This window comes from Columba livia, chromosome 4, assembly GCF_036013475.1.
Source record: "Columba livia isolate bColLiv1 breed racing homer chromosome 4, bColLiv1.pat.W.v2, whole genome shotgun sequence".
Taxonomy (NCBI): Eukaryota; Metazoa; Chordata; class Aves; order Columbiformes; family Columbidae; genus Columba; species Columba livia.
The window spans coordinates 51,971,361-51,993,969 of NC_088605.1; the positions used below are offsets into that span (position 1 = coordinate 51,971,361).

General features: G+C 37.3%; 2 protein-coding genes across 2 annotated transcripts in view; both read left to right on the plus strand.

Moving 5' to 3' along the window:
• The first annotated feature begins 5,580 nt into the window (after positions 1-5,580).
• On the plus strand, positions 5,581-17,440 carry ALB (albumin). The gene is made up of 15 exons (XM_005498538.4): positions 5,581-5,737; positions 6,563-6,623; positions 7,439-7,571; positions 8,475-8,689; positions 9,423-9,555; positions 10,622-10,719; positions 11,764-11,893; positions 12,692-12,906; positions 13,454-13,586; positions 14,182-14,279; positions 14,425-14,563; positions 15,066-15,289; positions 15,798-15,930; positions 16,956-17,012; positions 17,249-17,440. The coding sequence occupies exons 1-14, from the start codon at positions 5,653-5,655 to the stop codon at positions 17,004-17,006; spliced, it is 1,848 nt and encodes a 615-aa protein (XP_005498595.2). The 5' UTR covers positions 5,581-5,652; the 3' UTR covers positions 17,007-17,012; positions 17,249-17,440.
• Positions 17,441-17,590: 150 nt separating this feature from the next.
• The window catches only part of LOC102091296 (alpha-fetoprotein-like), a 44,306-nt gene continuing 39,287 nt past the window's right edge, over positions 17,591-22,609 (plus strand). Inside the window, 1 exon segment of the mRNA XM_065061674.1 lies at positions 17,591-20,966. The gene's annotated coding sequence lies outside the window, so the exon portion shown is untranslated.

Consider the following 22,609-nt stretch of genomic DNA (forward strand, 5'->3'; position numbering starts at 1 on the left):
CACAGCAGTCCTAGATCATGAAAAGAAGGGTATTCAAAATGCAATTTTGTTCCTAGGGGAAAACATCATTTAAAGTAACTATGTAGGAGATTGAAGGCAGAAACTTGAAAGAACAAGAATAAGCTCTGATCAGAGGGTTGTGATTGCTACTAACATCCTAAGGATACTTAGAAGATCTGCATATAAAACAAGGCATCAAAAATAAAAAGCAATATGCTATTAAACACATATTCTCAAGGAAAGATATTATTGAAAATATACATTTGAGCCATTTTGACTTCTTATATGCAGACAACTATAATAGAGATGAAAGACCTGGTAAATAGCTATGTCATACATTTGAAAATCCATAGCCAGACAATGAAAATGTGCAGCATTCCCAATAGAGCCCAGTGGCTTCTCCATCTGCTTGCAAGACCTTTCTAGGACCTTTAGGGCTAGCATAGTGTGAAAGAACCTTTTTCCAGCTCCTGCCACTGTAAGTGCCTTGTTAACAAGTAATTAGGGGACTACCTAACCAAAAAAAAAAAAAAAGTTATAACTTTAAAAAGCAGAATCTTTCATGTGTGTGTGTATGTGTGTCTTGAGGTGAACTTTGGAAGGTATAACGTTAAATTATGCAATCAGGTTGTCAAAGTCAAGCTTATGTTTGCAATGTGGGGAACATCCACTATACATAAAAAAACCTAGAGAAAACATTTTCATACACATATGAAAACCATTTTTTGGGTATGATTTTCAGCATAATTAAGAAATGTCTACTTTCCAGATGGACTTGATGATAGAGCATAGAGGGGTCAATGAGGTCTGCTTGTTATCCAGTCTGAGGTCTTTGAAGTAAGCGTCAAATACTGCATGTGCTGTCTGCTTTTGTCTGTGTTCTGGATTTGGGCATGCAGTTCAGGTTCTATTTAGGTGCTGAGAATGCAGGTTTGTGGTCTTGAATCTGCTCTAGCAGAAGACTACAGGAATAAAACAGTAAACTACAGATTTATCTTATTGGAATTAGGTGTTTGAAATATTTAGGTGCAATGAGACTATGAATGGTCATTCTGGTTGTTTTTAAAATGCTTATTTTAATGAGAGAAAACTCTGTAAAACTGTAGAGGAGTGGCTAATCAGCCAAGATGAATGGCTTAACGTCAGAACGGAGGATGTGCGCCAGAAGATATTCTCTGTCATGGGATGCTGTTAGAGACATCTTAGCAGGTCTCTGCCTGTTCTGCTACAGTAATCAAATTCTTTACGTGTTTATCTTTGCTCATCAGATGGGCCTTCTTGCTCATTTTATATCTATGAGTCCATCTCTGTTCAAATAAAAGGCATCTATCTGTTTGAGATGTTTGACTTGGTTTGCATGTGAGCCAAATATCAGCGATAAGAATAGCAAACATAAAGCACCAGAGCAGTAAAAGTCTGGTAGCTGACCACACGTCCAGAACTACAGACACTTATTTAGAAATACACTGATAGTTACAGTTATTTTGAAAATGAGCTACTCTGCATTGGAAAAACCAGCTAAGCCCCATGTCTATAGACACAGGACTGGAAATAGGAGATGGCAACACCTTTTTCAGCATTTTCTCACATCCACCTGCAGACAAATGAGAAGGGAAATTCTTTTTGCTGGTTCCATTCACTTTGGCAGAAGGCTATTCTTCGTTTTGAGGGAAAAAAAAAAAAAAACAATTGCCTGTTGGTTGCCCTCTTTCCTGTTATTGTTTGATACATAAAAGGCAAAGCAAAACAAAGAAAAACTACCTTCAAAACAGAATTGCCGTTACTGGCAGTAGTTGTGATTGTGCCACATGAATGTCTCAAGGTTTGGAGTAACATCCCACAGTTCCTTCACACAAACAAACCTTTCACAAAGAAGAAACAGCAGTAGATAAAATGGAGGGCCACAACATTAGAGGGTTAACTAATAGTCTTTGTTTTTTGAGAGATCACTTTGAATAGGACTTACTTTCCAAAAGTGGTCTGGCCATTGTTCTTACAAAGATATAAGAGATTGGTTATTCAAAAGGCTCATGTAATTTTATTACATTTTGGTCCACATATACGTAACTTTTAGTAGGGACATTAATCCCAGTGAAATATGAGTAGCTTTCACTTCAAATGCTGAATGCTTCCCACTCTCCTGATATCTCCTTTAAGTGCAAATTACCTGAACGCAGAGGTGAATGAGTGTTTTTTTGTCTGATAAAGGAGGTGTTATTGTAAAATTCATGGCTCAGAAATTCCATAAGAGCTATGAGTCTACAATGGCATCTCTTCATCCTTACTGATTATGTTGTATCCAGGATAAGTGGGGACACAGCACAAAACAAAGCCTGGCCATATGCAAACAGAAGTTGGTTAAATAGGTATCCCTGAAAGTATTTCTCCAGTGGGAGTCTGAGAAAGAAGTTACCACTTTCTATCTACTCTCACCTAACACAGCATGTTATGATGGAATATTTTAAAATGCTGTGTCCTTTTTTTGCAGGTCAGTTGCACTTGGAATGTCCTTTGGTCCCTCACATCTGAAATAACACTAGTTACCATCTGTAACTTTAGACATAAATGTGTGTGAAAAAATGTCAAGACGTGTGCACGTCTTAAAATGCAATTGATTTGTTTCTTTCTGTAATACCAGGACAACTTTGTTGAACATGTAGTCAATACAGTATGGAAGAATTGAGTAACAGGAAGCTCAGTGTAACATCTAATATTGTTAAACACACATCAGGATTGGAGTTCAGATCTCTATTTCAGCAGTTATATGAAATGTTGGCATGAAGTACAGGACAGACAACAGAAGATATCTAGAAATAAACATGGACCCTGTATTACAAACTTACGTATTAACTCTAGCAGACTAGTAGTATTCTTGCTAATACTGCACAATGCTGCAGAGGAAAATTCCAGATAGCTTCCAGGATGCAACATAACAAATTGAGACTTTTTCTTGTGCTAGATTTCAGCATAACAGAAAATACTTTCCCCTTCTACTCCTTAGCTGTCATTTTCTGAAAACTACTTCGATACAGCCTGAGAGCATCTCAAGAGCTGTTCTAAAGCATGATTTGCCACTAACCCATTTTTTCACCACTTTGATTTGGACAATGCAATGTTCCAGTGTGGTTGCATTTTACAGTTACTTCATGGTTACGAACACAACACCTAAGTATGTGTTTATATGTCACTGAATGGTCTGTTATGATTTGAAAGGAGACATGGGTTCAATACTCATGTAAATCAGGCTTATGTTTGTAGGAAAGTTGTATTTCATTTTTACATTGGCTTTCATTGAATCAGAGGGTACTTGTCAGACTGCTGACTTAGCTCCTTGTATTCATTTTATTTGAGATCTTGGAAAAAGTATCGTTAAGCCCCTTGATCCACCATTCCACCTCTCTCCGTTTATATCAATGTAAAATGTGTGCAGAAGTTTCCAAACTTAGAATGCTGATATATCCCAATGTCAGTGATTTAAGGAACTGTGCAAAAAAATGCTATGTACTCTTCAGCTATTCTGAAGGTTACAGGTTAATAAAAAAGATCCATGCTTTAGTGAAGGCTCATTCTTTGACAGAGGGATATGGCCAGTAAAACAAGTTACACAATAAAGTGTTTAGCCAGTTCTTTCCTGAGATTTTGTTAGGAGAAAACAGCACAGGTCTGAAAGGGCCAGATTGTTCGTCATAATTGTTCATCATCATTGTTCCTATAATACTCCAGAAAGTTGTAATTTTGCTAGAACCACCTAAAAATAATGCTTATTTCTAATATTCTGACAAACCCAGAAGGCTTTTCTGCAAAATTGTCTTTCTCCCGCTATCTTTCACGTAAGAGTTCTCCAGATAACCTTTAATTCCTAAAATAGATAGTCATTCATTTAAATTGCTAACAAGAATGCCAGTTTTCACCTACACAGATATCAGGAGCAGGCGTGGGAAAATGCAAAACTTTTTTGCAAAAGCAGCAGCTAGTACAAATTTCAAGGTATCAAACTATTCTGTAAACTCACCTAAGTTTCATGTGATTATTTATGGAGAACCAAATGGTCTTTTTGAAAGACAAGATGCGTTGCCTTGACATTCTTCTAAATGAGAATTGCCTGCACTTATTTTATGCTTGGACATGTCATTTATTTAGAAAATGTTTAAAAATGCAAGTCTGGAAACAAAGTGAAGTAATTTTTTAGTTTGTCAAATATCCAGAAAACTGAAAATTGAATTATTCATCCTATTCCCAGTAGGAATAATACAGAGTTGTGATAAAATTGCTCACTTGAGAAAAAAAATAGAACAGAAAAGGAGAGTTCATGGACTACAGAAAGATTACAAGACCTCACTCCAAGCTATACCAGGTGGATACTTGCTTCCAGAAGCAATGAGTTGCGAGGCAGAGCATAACCTCCAGCTACTCACTGAGAGTAGTTGGGTGGGTTGTAATCGAACCACCAGAGAGAGAAATTAATTAAAAGTAAATCATAGTGTTTCCTGCTGTGGAACTACATCGCTTCACATTCAGTAAAGATCCAACCTCATACTTCCTTTTTTTTTTTTTTTTTTGAAGGCCTGTGTGCAAACTTCACAATTCTTCCTGCATCTTATCTCCTATGTTACCAACTAATCAACAGAAACTTTTGAAGAGGAGTGTGGTGCTTAATTATGAGATTACTCTCAGGAGGATGTCAGCTGAAATGAGGAACTGTGAAAATTATGAAATGACAGCTCTTGCAAATGAGCAAGTCTTGGTCAGTTTTCTGGATCCTGGTGAGTAGCAGTACCTACAGAAAACCAGAACAGGACCTCACAAATTAGGTGTTCAAATCAGGCCCTTGGCTGTTTGAGCAGCCTTCCACTTGGATGTTAGCCTAAGTGTATGTCCCAAAATTTGGAGTGAGATGCAGTCCTGAAGAGTGTGGAAGTGTCAGTTCCCACTCACTGACTCAGATCCTTTGTCTGCATGAAATTGTTCCACTCTGGAGCTACATATATTGTGAGACTCGGATTCCTCAGTACCCATTCCACACTTTACCTTCTGTTTCTTAAGAATTTGGAAGCCAATTGAAATTGGAGGTGCTGTTTAGCTGGATGTTTGTGATCATTGCTGTATTTTACCAATCTGTATTTTTAATACTGAAGTCTAAATGAGCCACCTCATCTTTGTAAATTGATCTAAAATTTAAATTCTCTAATTATGAGCAAGTATGTGAACAGAGTCCTATCTGGACGAATTGTGTTACTGTACAATACCAACCGGCTCGGCTTTTGAACAATACTAGCAATAAAAAAAAAAAAAAAAAGGCCATGGCTGTAGGATTAGACTTGATGACTTTTTTGTCTGATGCCTTGAACTCCTTGTTTGTCCTTTGATAAGGAAATTTGCGCAAAACTTTATCTACTTGGGTGCTGGAAGGTTCAATCTTTTCAGGACAAAAAGGCCCAGAGTAACCCATAATAAACAAATAATATAAAATTCATTTTTGGCAAGGATGATCCAAGTTTTGTAATCTTCCTCAGACAAAATGGAAATCTACAAACGCCAGCTCTATAGTTAATGTTTTACAGACACAGGTAGTAAAGAGTATATAAGCAAATGCTTTCCCTTCAATCTCCCTAGCATTTCTGAATAATTTAGCCCACATCATAATCTGCAGCCATGAAGTGGGTAACATTAATTTCATTTATTTTCCTCTTTAGTTTTGCTGCATCCAGGAATCTGCAAAGATTTGCTCGAGGGGCAGGTAAGAAAGGACTAATTAGTTGTCTTTGCAGTCTTTGTCATATCCATTTGACAACTTTAATGCAATTTCACAAACAATTCTTGCAAGTTTGATCCAAAGAGAACAGAAAATTTGATTGACTTAAAAAACTGAACTAAGAAGTCTTGAAGAGATGGGTAGAATGCTCCAGGCAGTTACTTAACTGGATGAGATGATATGCGCTGGGTGGAGCAAGAATATGAATCTGCCAAGTTAATAATTTTGTATTCAAAGAAAGAAAATTCTACTAATGCTTACTCTAATCAGACTGTAGCTGCATTCTTTTATTTGTAGTGTAGACATGATCATGTTGTTGGTTATGTAATGGTTATGTATGGGTATGTACCTGTTTGCTACCCCTTGACAGTAAGCTGCAGCAGTCATTTTGAATGTCTGAATTAAGTATGTGCTTACAGAGGTAGCTAGTATATTAGAATCCCCAAAATTACATGCTTGGATTCCTTCAGAGAGATGAGCATGCGTAAGAGTTAGGTATCTGTGGACAAACAGACAAGAATGTTCATCTGGGGCAACAAAGACTTCAAAGTGACCTGAAGAAAGCTCTAGATTCAAGTTCCCAGAAAAGCCGTACTGATTACCTAGGGTGGTGTACCCAAATGTGGGATTTTACAAGTGCTCAGCATTAGCTTTATTTCTTCCCAAATGATGTTAGTCCCTTAAGTATAAGAGTTGGGTTAATGCTGAACACGTCTGAAAACCTGGCCCAAGGTGCTCTGAACATATTCTTTAAGGGGTCTAGCACAGCAAGCATAAATTTTTGGGGGTTTGTTTTTGTTTTTTTCCTAGAGCACAAGAGTGAGATTGCCCATCGCTACAATGATTTGAAGGAAGAGACATTTAAGGCAGTGTAAGTGAATGTTCTGCTTACATTTTCTAATTGTTTTCCATCTCTGTTTATAACAGACAAAAAAGAGAAACTAAAACGCGTTGTATGAGCTAGTGAAGAGTGTATGTCTCACCGAAACAGGGCATTGAGTTAGCATTCCTACTGTTAGTATAGAAAACCTATAAATATTTTAAGGCCTGGAGAACTCAAAATTACTTTCTTACTTTCTGAGAGAAAAGAACTCACTGCAAACCTTATAAGACTTGTGTTTCTTGTGTGAAAAGAAAATAGGTGTGAATAATACAGTTTCAATAACCTAGGATGGAAAGGAGTTAGGCTGGATTGAGACATTAGCAAAAAGACCCCAAATCAACGTAAAAAAATAAATGTGTGACAGGTTTTCTGGGAAAATTCTCTTTTTTTTCTTTTGACACTGGTTTTGGGAATGGCAGAGGGCCCTGACAGGAATGTAAACTGTTGTGAAAGAAGGCAGACTGAAGGTAATAATTTGTAACAATGGCAAAAACCTGCTTAGTTTGTGGCACTTATGGATATGCTGGTAAAAGGAATAGAAAACTCAAATCACAGTCACTTCTCTTTTGCTTCTAATCCATTATTCAAGTCTTTTGTTCTTGGTAAGCAAAGTAAAAAATATTTTTCAGAAAGGAGGTGTGAAGAGGAAGGATATGGGATCTGGTACTATACTCTTCATGTTACTTTGTTTAAGCATTTGTGCGTATCATTTGAACAAACAGTTTTGATTCCAGAAGCACCTTTGAAAAGAATGACTGTTATGTTTCTTATCTCCCTGTTCCAAAATGTTCTTTGTGTTTCAGTGCCATGATCACATTTGCCCAGTATCTCCAGAGATGTTCTTATGAAGGACTGTCTAAACTGGTGAAGAATGTTCTTGATCTGGCACAGGCATGTTCAGCCAATGAGGATGGTCCTAAGTGCGCAAATTCACTGGTAGGCAGCTAACCCTTTGGTACTGTGTTTCTTCTCATACTATGCAGCTATCATCCTCATGAAAGCTTTATGCCTGAGCCTTTTAAGTGTTGCCAATGCTCAGATTTTAGTGCTGAAACAAAAGAATTTTTTTTTGTCAGGGTCTGAAACTCTGCCTTTCAAAAGTGCCTAAATGATCTGTGGAACCATGTGTTGGAGCCCTAAAATCAGATTTTGGCACATTAAGTTTAGCATTGCCTGGAAATAAATGTTATAATTTAGTACAAATACGCCAGCTGCAAAATACAAGTCTAATTCTAGGTATTCAAGTGACCCAAGCACTTGGGTTTTTGCAGTGGGGTGACTTGAAAAGGTATCTGTGCTCATTTAAGGTACTTAGGTAAGACTTTTTTAAAAACAACTCCTCCAAGATCAGGTATCAAAGAAGTTTGCAGGTATGAAAGATCCTTGAATGTCTAGCAGGTTCAGTCAGGCCCTTAAGCAAGTTAGTTGCTTGTATTCTTGCAAGCTCTAACATTCAGACCAAATTACGTGACTACATCAGTTCTCACTAAAGGTTTCCCAAGCTGATCATCAAGTAGAATATTGAATTCTTCAATTCATCAGAAAATTCACTTTGGTCAGATTATAAGTAAAAGGAGATCACTGTCATGCGTGGAGTATTTTAAATAATAATTTAAATTGTTTTTTTCAATAAAACATTGCAACAGTTTTGATACTGGACCACATAAAATAAAACTTTAAGAAATTGTGTTGAAAACTGGATTATTCCGATGTATGGTCTAAATCTTACTGAGTAAAAATTTATTTACTTTTCAGTCTGGGTTTTCTTTTAAAGATAAACAGAATATACATTACCCTTTGTATAAACTATAATTCTGACCCCCAGTATCGTCCTTATAGCCCTCCATTTTCCTGGATGAAATCTGCCAAGTAAAAGAACTTCGTGACTCATATGGTGCAATGGCTGACTGCTGTGCCAAAGCTGATCCTGAAAGAAATGAGTGTTTCCTGACATTTAAAGTTCCCCAACCAGACTTTGTTCAGCCATACCAAAGACCAGGTGCTGATGTGATATGCAAGGAGTACCAGGACAACAGGGTGTCACTCCTGGGACAGTAAGAAAAATAGCTATTTTGTACTATTTAAATATTTGGTCATGTAGAAGGGGGACGCAAGGCTATACAGAGTGTATGGACATGCAGGACATTTGAAAAAGTTGTGTATCCTCATATCAACCTCATATCTGCACGTATAAAACAGCTGCTCAATCCTTACATATCCAAAGCTCTGATCATGTTTGTCATTCCATGTTAGTATGGAATGCAACCTTCTAGAACAGGTTTTCCCATTCAAAAATGGGCTTTAAGGGGTCACATTTTATAAATCTTGGGGGATTTTTTTGCCTAAAAAAACATGGTGTTTTCAATATTGATTTAATGATTTACATGCTCAAGCTTTCCACTACCCACATTGGATCTGGAAAAGATATAAAGATAACAGTAAAAAAGAATAAAAGAATAAAAATTGGCAATAAAATCTCAGTGAAATGGCTACAGGTTAATTTTTAACACTCAAAATTGGAATTTTTAAGTAGTGCATTTTTAAAAAGCATATGTATGTTAAATTAAGTGGCCAACGATATAAGTAGTTCATTCTTCCATCACTATTATTGAGCCCTCCTTTGGAAACAGTAAGATTTAGGAGAGCATTTACCATTAGCAGGCATTATTTCAGCAAAGTAGATTGTATTTCTAAACTAGAAATAAAAGTCATAGAAGCTGTAAGACACTTCAGGCCATTTGCTGTTGCTGTTCGAATATCTAACTTATGTTTTCCTTTTCCTTTTAGTTTCATCTACACAGTAGCAAGAAGAAACCCCTTCTTGTATGCCCCAACAATCCTCGCCCTGGCTGCTGATTATGAGCATGCACTTCAGACCTGTTGCAAAGAGAGTGATATCAATGCTTGCTTAGATGAAAAGGTAAACCAAATCTTTCACTGTGGATGAAAACTAAGCAACTGGTCTGTAACATAAAGGTTTTTTTCCGATCTTAGCAGCAATTCTCTTCAAAGCAAGAAGTGATTTTATAAGGCAAATGTTAAGTATCAGTTTATAATCTGAAATTGTGCTTTCCCATGGCAGTTTTCAGTAAACTTTGTGTATGGCTTCATAGAAACTAAGATGAGAAAAAAATAATAATATTTTGATTTTCTTTAAGTGAAAAAACAAGATAATTAAACCATAGATAATTAAGCTTGTCTTTTTGTCCTTTTGCTAACACATTATTAGGCAGCCAAGAGTATCATGCAGATGCGCTGAATCCAAATAATGTGTATCACTTGGGATTTTTCATCTGTGGTGAAATGCAGCAAGAAAGCATGCTACCAAAGAAACACCAGGGAAAGACCAATCTCACTCGACAACCTAACATGCCCTTGCCACATCCAACATGTAGGCGTATAAGAGGTCTCTCCTATTCTTCCTCTATTTGTTGCCCAAGCAAATGGAGAAGAAAGAGTGAGAAATGGGTAAAATCTTCCTGTTCCTGCAAGTCTTTGTATGAAGAACTTGTAGAGAAGTCTCAGGATTGATCTGATATGAATCAATAACAGATGATTTCAACCTAGCTTTGCTTTTTAAATAACTGTAGACAAGATTTCATGTCAACCTTGAGCCTGGCATGAGCCAAACTTTCCCTTGGCTTCAAACTCAGCCCCAGTGACTTCCATGTAATCTTGCAGTGCTTTGAGTGACAACTTACGGTCCTTTGAAGCCACTGGGTTTCAATGCAATTGAGGTATTTGGTCAATGTCTGTAGAAAAATTTCACCATGCCATAAGGTCTAGGGTACAGACTAGAAGTTAGGTGCTGGCTTGTGAACTGGTTAGGGCTACCAAAGGAATTCTCAGTTTGCTTGACTTTTCATCAGAGCTAACTGGACCAGAACCTGCTGTGTTTCTGAAGTGGGATTTTCAGATTTCCTTTTTTTTCTCAGTCCACTAGATGTAATCAGTTTAATGTGACAATCTACATCCTGTTACTGTAGGCAACTGCCATTAAAGAAAAAGCCAAGAAAGTAAGTGTGAAGCAGCAGTATGCTTGTGGAGTCCTCAACAAGTTTGGAGAGAGAACTTTCCAAGCAAAGTAAGTTCCAATCCATTTTTTATAAAAAGTAGGCTAGTTAACCTTAAGCTGAAACTACTCAAGAAGAAAATATCAGTGTATATAATTCACTTCTATATGCTGAGTTTGAAAACTGCACTCATGGTACTTCTTAGCATACTTTTGGCTAAGGACCATTGTCCAACAGAACAGAGATCAGCGGAACAGTCTTTCAACACTAGGCCAATAGTGATTTCTTAGCCTATTTATTTCAATGTATAATTTGATTCCAATCAGGTTTCACTGGAAAGACAGGATGCAAAGGGGAACCTGTGTTTTCCAGGCTCATAGTGAGTAAATGATCAGTCATGAGAGTTCAAAAGAAATGAAACCAGCTCTAGAACCAATCCAGGAGATGCGGAGTAATTTGACAGAGTATCACTAGAGATTCCAATGTATTTAATCTACATTTTTGCCAAAGCTGTTGTGATACCTACAGCTTTTAGTTGTAGGCATGTTGCTAATCAGCAATTAAGTTGCCAGTTTGAACCTGAAAGTAAGCAAAGAATCAGATTTGGCAGAATCACAGTTTTTGTCAAAGGTGCATTTTTAAGATTAAGAAAGACTTTTGCAATTAATAAGTGGGTCACTTGCCTAAGCTCAGAGAACTGCTTTCATCCTGTGGCTAGTCTAATACACTAATATTGACTAGGATTACCTTATTAGATATAGTCAGCTTTGATTTAAAGGTTTGGTTAGAACTATATGTGTCTGTGGTAAGTAATCTAGACATGCTTGATGCAAGAGTGATGGGGAATTGTAGAGTGTGATTCTTACATAGATAACTCTTCTTACATAGAACAGAGGAGTCGTAATCATATTACTCTCTATTTTAAAAGAGTTCTGGGTTACTGGTGCAGCTGTATATGCCCTTTTTTTTTTCTAGCCACCAGAAATTAGATGAGAAGAATGAATATTTACTTGAAACAATGCTGATCTACAGTACCATAAGTATTAGTGACTTGCAAGGTTTCTGTTTGAAATGGAGCTTTAAAGCAAGTGTATTTTTCTTCTTTTTCCATCTAGTAAACTTGCTCTCCTGAGCCAGAAATATCCCAAGGCTCCATTCTCAGAAATTGTTAAAATTCTCCGTGATATTAAGGGTACCTACAAAGAGTGCTGTGAAGGGGACATGGTAGAGTGCATGGATGACAGGGTAAGCTAAATATTTTTCAGAAATGTTTACATACTTGAAAAATGTTTGGGAAGACAGTTTGTGCAGCTATTAATTCACAGCCCAAGGAACTAGTACTCAGCATTGCCGGAAGGTTCCTCAGCCACTGAAAAACTCAGGGGCATCTCAGCTGAGTGTTATTTGAACTAGGTTTCGGACCAGTTCCACATCTAGCGCAGAGAGCAGAGGCAAAAAGGCCACAGTTGGGTTTTTCTTGCCATCCAGTTGTGTGTGCTGTCATTAATCCAGCTTTCCTGTAGTGCAAATGACCTCTGCAGGAGAGTGTGCTTGGGAGAATTAGCAAAACTGTGCAATAGCAACATGATTTAAGTATTGCCTGTCCAGCTGCAACTTACACACACTTATTACAGCAGTTTGTGTCCAGTGCTGTTTTTTTGAAGCTCCGAGATTTTTCATCTTTTGTCTTCTATCAGAACTGAGCACATGACAGGATTTAAAAGATTAATCAGGCATCCTGGTGACAGACTGCTCAATAACTTTCCTTGGCTTTCCAGAGTTTGTCTTCTCAAAGTTTCTAAGATCAGGGAGGAAACGTCATTCTCTCCTGTGGCTGTGAATGTCATGTTCAATACATACAGGACATGCCTGTCCCTCTGATAATTCCTTTTTGTTTGGAGACAGCTTTTCTTTAGGCAAGTGCTAAGTAAATGGGTGACCTGAAGGAAAAGGGAACAGCCTGATAAAGAGAGAGGAGGTGAATTAATCTGCCTTTAAATTATTATCTCATGGCTTGTCTGGTAATATGTTTTAATTTTGCAGGCAGAGATTGTGGCCTATGTGTGCTCTAAACAAGATGTTTTCTCAAGTAAAATCAAAGGCTGCTGTGAGAAGCCAATTGTGGAACGAAGCCAGTGCATTATAGAAGCAGAATTTGATGACAAACCTGAAGGTCTTCCTTCACTAGTTGAAAAATACATACAAGATAAGGAAATATGTAAAAGCTTTGAGGCAGGCCACGATGAATTCTTGTCAGAGTAAGTAGTGCCAACAGTACACATGCTTGTATTTGAACACTCCTACATGTGATCTGCAGTCTTTTTGGGACTATGGCCTTTTGCAGGACTCAAAAAGCTTTCATCTTGGGTGTTTCAAGTGCATGTACAGAAAAGAGATGACCGCGTGAAAGTCTGATGTAACTAACGTAGTTTCTACCCTAGTTGAACCCTTAGCTTCACATTAATGCTTTGAGACTGTTTCTGTTCAGTATTGTTGTACTTAATCAATGCTGAGTTTATCAGTGCCTTTATTTTACACAGGGGCTTTGTGCATACTGCCATACATTATCTGTTTAAGAAGTATTATGTCCTGGGGAACTGTTTTGTTCCTCTCACATTTACCCTGTTGGCAGACAACAGAATGACCAAATTTTTTTTTCTAAAATAAGCAAACAGCATTCCAAGCTCATTGGCCACCTTACTTGATCTCATCTGAGAAACTGCCATTGTCAGTTACTGTGTTGTGCGTGAAGAAAGCAGCATGTTATTTGGAAGCTGTGATACTCACAGCCTGTGTGTCTTTCAGGTTTGTTTATGAATATGCACGAAGACACCCTGAGTTCTCCACGCAGCTGATTCTGAGAGTTGCTAAGGGATATGAAACACTCCTGGAAAAGTGCTGCAAAACAGACAACCCTGCTGAGTGCTATGGAAATGCTGTAGGTGCAAAGCTTTGTTTACACATAACTAGAATGCTTAGTTGGTACTGATGATGAATAGCCAGTTAGTTGAATTATTCTATGGACTCCACTGTCTGTACCGAGTATGGCTCTTCATGGATTATGATGGGAACCTGCATGGTCAGCTCACATTAAAACTCCTAAACTTAGGCCTCCTAATCTTTAACTGAATTGCACTCAAGCCACGGCACAATTTGAGTCATGGACAGCTTTGGCTAAGAGATAGAGGATGTTGCTCTCCCAGTTGACAATCCTATACTGTAAAAATATTCACCCAATTTAAACAAACAAACAAACAAAACCCATAGTCTAAAAAGTAGGCTTCAATGGGAAATTAATTTAAATTAAACGTCAAAAATCTTGCTGCTTTTTTAACTGAATATGTGTTAGAACTGAAGACTCACATAAAAAACAAGTCCTCCCTATGCCAGCCAGGCAATACTGAAGTGATCGGCCTTGAAAAGTGGGTGTCTTCTAGCTAATAAGGTTTAGAAGAGATCAAAAGGTGTATTTGTATGACTGTTACCAGGATATCCTACTTCAGCTTTCCTAATAAATTTATACGTTTTTGCAGCAAGAGGAATTGAACAAACATATCAAAGAAACTCAGGATGTTGTAAAGACAAACTGTGACCTTCTCACTACCCATGGCGAGCCAGACTTCCTTAAGGCGTAAGTACTTTCTGATAAGTATTCTTGAGTGTAGACAATGATTCTGTCTGCTTCGGGCAAATTTATTTGGTCTTCACTTCTGTTTTCACTCAGTAGAGCATTCTTCAAAAGTGAGCAAACAATCATTTTGGTATGATTTTTTCAGAATTCTGATCCGCTACACTAAGAAAATGCCTCAGGTATCAACTGATACCTTGCTTGAAATTGGAAAGAAAATGACAGCCGTTGGTACTAAGTGCTGCCAGCTTCCTGAAGACAAACGCCTACCTTGTTCTGAGGGATATGTGAGTACATTTGTTTATTCTCTCCACTCCTCTTGGAGATTTCTTCTGTTCTCAGAAATGTCAAATTCTGGTGAGACCATAAGCGCAATCATCTTTCATAAACCCCAAGCTAAGCATCTACCTAACAGAATTTGAAGTCTGTTAATTTATAATGGGTATGAGAACTTAAGCAGTTCTCTCTGATGGGCAGCTTGTGAAAATTTTAGCTAAACTTGGCTCTCCCTCAGAAAACAAATATAAGTCAATTTGGTCTGTGGTAGCTTGCATTTGGAAAAGCTGAAGTCTGTTTGTAGCCCAATAGACAGGCAATTTGCAGATTAAAAAATGCCCAACTCAAGGAACACATATTTATTTAAAATTTTAAGACCGTGCCATTTCCAAACAGGTGTTTAGATCCAAGAGGTTCCACTTCCAGCTGTGCTAGCGTGACATGAACATCATATACTTCTTCTGTTACTGTAGAAGGTGTAACTCATGTTTGTCCTTCCTCTTTCCTTCTCAGCTGAGCATTGTGATTCAGGACATGTGCAGAAGACAGGAGACCACACCTATAAATGATAATGTTTCACACTGCTGCAGCGACTCCTATGCTTACAGGAGACCATGTTTCACTGCCATGGGAGTAGATACCAAATATGTGCCTCCACCATTTAACCCTGATATGTTCAACTTTGATGAAAAATTGTGCAGTGCTCCTCCTGCTGAACAGGAATTAGGGCAGATGAAGTAAGCTAAAATAAATACCTTGTAGAGTAACTTCTGAACTGTTACACTTTAGGTGGGAGACAAGGAAGCTACAAAACCCCTGTTTTGTCATCTGACTGGGACTTCAGTAGCAATGGAGAGAAAACCAGATGGAACTATGTGTTTGTACTGAGCTTGTCAGTGCATAACATCATGTCTTTCAGAAGAGGCAAAATAGGGTATTTTTATCAAATGAAATCTATGTTTTAGCTAACCAGTTTCATGTAGGTCCCCTGCCAGTGCAAGTCTTTGAATTTACTTAATTAAGACAACGTACAGATAATTTCAATAAGTTGTTTCCCACCTGTAACAGTGATAACAAAAAGTTAACAGATAATTGTGGTAGACTGGGAGTTTAGAGTCACCAACAGGCATAGGCTCCTCTAGGCAGGACAAAAAAGCCTCATAATTGAGCTGCATAGAGTGGTGTGTTTTAAATTGGTAAACTACAACAGGTATCATTAACTATGTATTGTGGCTTTGTTTTCAGATTGCTTGTCAACCTCATTAAACGCAAACCCCTGATGACAGAAGAACAAATAAAGACAATTGCTGCTGGTTTCACTGCCATGGTAGACAAGTGCTGCAAACAATCAGATATTGAGACATGCTTTGGGGAAGAGGTATTTCCTATCTCCTTTTAAAAAAAAAGTATACAGGAAACTGGAAGCTCACTAGGAAACCACACACTATGAAAGTGGTTCTGCAAACTCCTATGGTTATTTGTCCATGCACTTTTACAGTAAATTTACCTGCAGAGCATAACATACATCTTAACTGTGCAGACTATTGTCGCAGATTGTAGTCACTGTACAATTTCACATGGAGATAAGAAGTTGTTGAAGATAATGTAGTCCAATCCTCTGCTCAAAGCAGGGCTAAATTCTAGATTAGATAAGGTTCAGGGCCTTGTCTAGAAAAGTTGAATATTTACAAGCCATAGTTGAAAAATATTTTTGTGTAGAATTTAAACTCTCTTTCTAGCATATGTAAACTTCCTTTTTTGCTACATATTCTTCTAGAACTCTGAAGGATTACCTGTAAAAAGTGCATCTGGATCAATTATCAAAGATGCCTAGCAAATAGAGATATATTGGCAGCAGGAGTCCAGCTGTTTATGTCCTATGAACAGTTATTCCATTTTTTTTTCCCCCAAACTCATCAACCACAAATAAATTAATTCATGCCACATTCACTCATCTCTGAAGTAACCAAGAGAGAAGTTTTTCTGTGGCCATATTGCTGAACAAGAGCAAAGCCTTTGCAGGAAGTGTAAATGACAGTTTTGAACATCAACCTATTTATTATTTGAAGCACAGAACTGTATTACTGACAGCTTAAACTGCTTATTGATTGAATTATTTTTTATTTATAATCAAAATATTGCCTAGGTAAATATGTTAGGAAGACTTAGGCAGGAATTATTTTGTCTGTAATTCACTCCAAAAGTTGATTTTCTACTTTTGCAAGACTGAAAAATACCCAATATACAAGAGTGCACAGATTCTAAGGTTGGAAAGTGCCGTGAGTATTATCCTTCAAACTATGACACAGACACAAGTTTAAGTTTATAAAAGTTCCTGCTTAAGCACTACATACTCTGCTCCATTGGTTTGTCTCTCACAACTGTTTCTATTCCTTTTTCTAGGGTGCAAACCTAATAGTCCAGAGCAGAGCCACGTTAGGAATTGGTGCTTAACACATGGTAGGTAACAGCAATAATGCATATTTATCAGGCCATCTGTCTACCCCTCTCTGCCCACAGTTCCACTCATTTAACTCCTTCAACTGAAAAAAGCATCTAGCTTCCCTTTAAGCACCAGATATTTGCTTTTTCTAATGGGTGGTTTACCATCTGCCATTATATAGCATACAAAAAATTGAAGTGCTGCTAGTATGCTACCATTTTACAAAATAATCCTTCTTGTTTCTCCGATATAGGTTGCCAGTGGGAAAAAATATGAAGAAAAATACTTCTGTATAACTTCTACCCATTACCTTTTTCCCTTTCGTATTGAATGAGTATTTCTTAAATCTCCAGTGTTTTGTCAAGCCACATGCTTTTCCAGAAACTTTTCAATTCTATTACTTTGAAAAAAAATGAATAATAAATAAAAGCTTTATACATCTGCATCAGTCCTTGTCTGCTGCTGACTACTGTAAGGCAAAGTTCTGCAGCGCTCTCTACACAAAATGGTTGCCATAAGTTGTATACATGGACAGAGTTTCCATACTTCTTTTCCTGTTTCTAGCTCTTGGAAAGTATGTATGAGATAGTATGAATGGTGGTAAGATATTTACCTAGGCTTTAATACCCTGAGATTCAATTACAAGATCATTTTATGCTTTACTTCAACAATTGTAATTACAAAGTAAGAGGACAGTCAAAGGAACTGTTCCGTCTAAATAAGATGGCTCGCAACATGTTCTTACAATTTTTTTTTTTTTAAGTTGTTTTTACATCAGCCACAAATCCACTATCTCTTCGCTTACAAAGAGTTGCCAACAGATCAGGTTTTAGACACATCTTATGTCTTAAGTTGTTTATAAAACAGCTTTTGACTTCAGAGATGCCTCTTGAAAAGCCGACAGTCTAAATCATGCCCTTCATTGGACAAAGCTTCTAAGAGAAAAATTTATCAGTTCTATGCCACTAAAGCACTGTGATTTTCTAGTATATGCTTAGTTTCGGTCCATGAACACAAAACTCCCAAATTTTCTATACTTTAATGAGAGCCCTTGCATAACCTTTGCACGGTTAAAGCACTTGCATAATAAGGCGTTTCATAAGGGCAGTTTCTTGGCCTTGAACCTCTTCATGTCCTAACTGGGAATCTAATCCAGACCCATAGAAGTACACCCAGAATGAAACATTCAGAGTCACAGGGTTCAAAATTTAAAAGCAAGAATCATGTATCTTGTTATGGTTGAAAGGTTTGTACATTCAATTACTCTAAGTCATAGTTACATATTGGTTTAGAAGAGTTTTTGTGATCCCAAGGCATTCACAAACTTCTAATTCCGGACTTACAGTTTTGTGAATTTGAGCACAAATCATTCATCAGTTGCATAAGTTTTCTCTTAGTTTAAGGGAGTAAACAGTCATTATAAAGGCCATTCCCATTACCTAATTCAGCATCCAAAAAGCTGCCAGTCATTCATTGGAGCTAAGATTAACCTGCTCTAGGACAGTGTAGCTGTAGTTAATTAGGACAAGTTAAGCTTGTCCAAGGAAGAAGTTTGGTGAAGAGTCTGAGGCACAGAAATCAGCGCTAGCCTTACAATGTTCCACATTGGATTTCTAGTCTTTACTAAAATCCAGGCCGTATCGCATTACAATTCTTACATGTGCTAGTTAGCTTTTTGTCACACCTGGTACAGCTTTTTAGCTACACATTGAATAATTCCAAATACAAAACAGGTTAAGGAATCCATTAAGATCAGTAATTGAAAATGTGTTTATAATCAATGCATTTGTAATTTAGCTGCCTCCAGAAAGATACAGAATTCAAAAATAAATTCTTTCCAGGCTGCATTCATCATTTATCAATGCTGAAAAGAGTAATGTGTCAAGAGAGAAGCATCAAATATCATAATACCAGAAATATGTGTAAAGAATTGATTCCCCCTCTCCTCACCCACATTTCTACAATTCATAGGAACATATCTTTTTGACTCTTGCATGTGATGGTGTCTTTCAATTTACAGAAAGATCACCACAGCCATGCTGCAGCACTTAAAGGAGTATCTCAAGCTTTAGTGTTGATGTGGTTTTGAAAATTACTTCTTAAGAGATTTTGCTCCCATGGTAAACAACCTTCCTTGTATTCCTATGGCTCTCTTTTGGGCTGTGGTTTTCCATAGCTGATATATCTTTTTTGATCTGGGTTTCTTTGTAACGAGGTGACTTTCCATTTCCCTTGTAGAGGATGAGTTCAGAAGGCAGAGGAGCAAGCACACCTACTGCTGTAAATAACACCAAACTTGTACAAAAGTATTCTTTAACCACTTAGAGTGTCACCTAGTTAGTTAGCCACCCACTATTACCCAGAACATATTTAAGTTTCTGCAACCAAACTTGAATGATGTCTTTAAATTTCAGAAAGGCCAACTGTTATGATAACTACTAGCATAGCACCTGTGACTTGTTTTCATGCAGCAGCTTTTGTTAGGTTATTTCAAGAGTCTTTTAAGTTTAATATTCCTTCTATTGCAACTTCTAGTCTCTAGAACTCACTGAAAACCACACAAGTATTCCTTACTATTCAAAAGGGAAAACAAAACAAAAACCAGCACATCAGTTTTAAGGCAGACACCAGTTTTTTGACAAAGCAAATAGAATGTTCTTCCAGCTCTCTGTACCAACTTAAGATGCCCATTTTACAGTACTCAAGCCCAGTGAAAATACATTAAAGTGTGTCCAGGCTTGGTAATGGGCAGTGGCTTTGGGCCAGAGCACATTCCCAGGCTACCAAAAAATTCCTCTTGGCTGCCCACATACTTGACTTTTTGCTCTCAGGTAAGTGTCATGAAGCCTTTTTGACTGCAGGAGATGGAAGACATGCAAAGTTTTTAAAATGTACCAGAAATCCACTAGTACATTTGGGCATATGTTTTCTTAGTATAGATCTTGACAACCTATTTTACTGCCTATGGCTGTTCTCTGTTACCTGACACTAAGGTTATCACTTGCCTTGCTGCACAGCAGGGAAAATACCTTTTGTATTTATTGTAAGTAAGTATACTTCGGTAGTCACTGCTGTCTAAATGACCTCATTCCATTTTTGGTGTTGGTGTTGCCCAAAGATTGAATGTGACTTTACCGCATACTATCATTACTAAATTGCATTTCAACTGACATTAAACTACTACACACCAGCAGTATCAGAATTAAAACATATGGAATTTGGTTTTGATTGCAGCAGTGGATCATTCAAATCTGCCAAACTTCATGCAAGCATTGAAACAGATGCACAAGTGCATTCTATTTGTTCTGGTCTCCTCTATGAACAAAAATGAACCTCTGCTTTAGTTCTTTCAGTGGAAGTGTGTAAAGCACTGAGAACATTCCAATGAAACCATACCTCAGCTCACGTAAAGCAACTGGAATTCTAAATTAGCTTTCTAATACTTGCAGTTTTAACTGGACTGTGACAGGAGGTCTCACCTCTGCCTGTCTGTCTTCACCACTGACAACCTCCCCCACCCTCCCAAAAAAGGAGGGGCAGAGGAGAGCACAGTTCTAAGTTTAGAACAAGTTACACTTTACATCAAATCTTAATTTGTACCTTTTCTTATGTAGCTGGATAAAGATAAAATCTGACTTTATGAGGTCTTTTCAAAACTGCCCCCTCTAAATCACAAACCTAATAATTTATTACACTCTCTTTTAGCAAGGCTGGGTTCAGTCTGGCAGCCCTCTCCAAGTCTTAATGGAAATTTACAGCGATTAGCATTTGTATGGCTAATTGTTTACAGACACTGCTTGATAACAGCAGATAAATTATTTCGTTGCCTTCAGTCATATTCATTTCCAAGCTCCCCTGCGTCATCTACACCTGCAAATAATCCACAGGAATGAAGTGGATACTGCTAATTTTCTTTATTTTCTCCGGTTTAGCTTCATCCAAAAATAAGAAAAAGCTTGCTAAAATTGCAGGTAAGAACATTCTGGTTGAATTGCTTTACTTCTTATGATGTCCTTACAAGCTTTGCAAAAGTGTCAATAACTGGTTGGAATTAATTCTGCATAATGTCATGATGAACATGAAGTGAAATACTCTTATTTTCAGCCAGCTGAACTTCATACAATATGCTAACTACTGTGAATTAAACACTGTAGTTTGGGATTTTTGGGGGGTTGTAGGATTTTCTTTGTTTATTTTTTCTTCTGACAGGAGGAATCTGTACTTTTAAGATTCTGATATCATTTTAGAAAAAGAAAAAGATGTAACAAATTTCAGTGAAAGGTAAAAATCTTTATTTTCAATGAAACATTCACTGCTTCTACACAAAATGTGGTTTTAATTAAAAAAATTGTTTACAGAAATCAACAAAATCCCCAAATGGCATAATTTAAAATGTCATTTTTCAGCATGTAGTAATCCTCATTATCTTGCAAGTTTTAGTAATCGCATTACATATATTTCAGATTTTTCAATGAATGTTAGAGAAAGGAGTTCAGATTTGCATGTTGACACACACTGCAAAGATCCGCCTTTTTCAAATACATTCATTTCAAGTGGGACAAGTTGAAAACTTCCAACTGATCCTGTCTCTTAAAGAATTTAAATAGTTGTGATTTGTATAGAACACAATCAGAATCCTATCCAACAGTTCTTTATTTTCAGGATCTCAAAAATGAAAAGGTCTGCCAATATTTCCAAACTAAACTGTGGATACAGGAGTTTATTTGACACTATTTGCTAAAACAGAGTGAGTGTTGCAAAAAAAACAACAAACAAAACCAATACTTGCAGATTGCCCTTGATGACACACTAATTATTTCGTGTAACTGAACTATAAACAGACAAATGCACAGACACTGTCACCAGAGACCTAGAGAACCCTTTGAGGACGTAGAGTTAAACACAAATGCCCTAGAACCAGACAGTCTAAAGATGACATGTCATTCATCATAGAATACCAGGTCAGAAGGGACCTCAAGAATCACCTGGTCCAAACTTTATTGGCAAAAGCATGGTCTAGATAAGCTGGCCCAGCACCCTGTCCAGCTGAATCTTAAGTGTTCATTGTTGGGGAATATACCACTTCCCTGGGGAGATTATTGTAATGGCTGATTGTTCTCATTGTGAAAAATTTCCCTTTCTGCAGTTCCCCTAAATGAACACAAACTAATTTAGTCTCAGTACTTGGTTAACTGCTTTCATTGGTCTCCAACAGAATTGCTTAACTAAAAGTAGAGCTGCTCTATGCTCAGAGATTATTGAGTTGTCTAGGTTATACTCACTGCCAGCAGTAAGGCTCACTGATAATCATGTAATGGAAAACTTCAACAATAAACTTCTTTCAGTTACCCAGAGGAAGAAACTTCGAAGGGCTCAGCCTAATACATGAAATCTCTTTAGGAAATGTACTATTTTCTCTGATAATGAGAAACCCTAAAATGACTACCTACAGTATCTGTAATTCTGTTATTATAATGCATCTCTCTTTATTGGACTCTGCCAACTCCCAGTACTTTTCCGTGTATTTTTGGAATGTAAAAAAATAAGTTTGCTTCCTTTAAAATACCAAAACTAACTGTTGTTGTGGCATTTTTCTCTCTCTTTGGTCAGCTGG

Excerpts from the sequence above, each read along its gene's own strand:
- ALB (XM_005498538.4), top strand. The coding sequence starts at position 5,653 with ATGAAGTGGGTAACATTAATTTCATTTATTTTCCTCTTTAGTTTTGCT. Across the intron at positions 7,572-8,474 it reads CTAAGTGCGCAAATTCACTG|CCCTCCATTTTCCTGGATGA; the intron begins GTAGGCAGCTAA and ends TCGTCCTTATAG. Across the intron at positions 11,894-12,691 it reads TAGAGTGCATGGATGACAGG|GCAGAGATTGTGGCCTATGT; the intron begins GTAAGCTAAATA and ends TTAATTTTGCAG.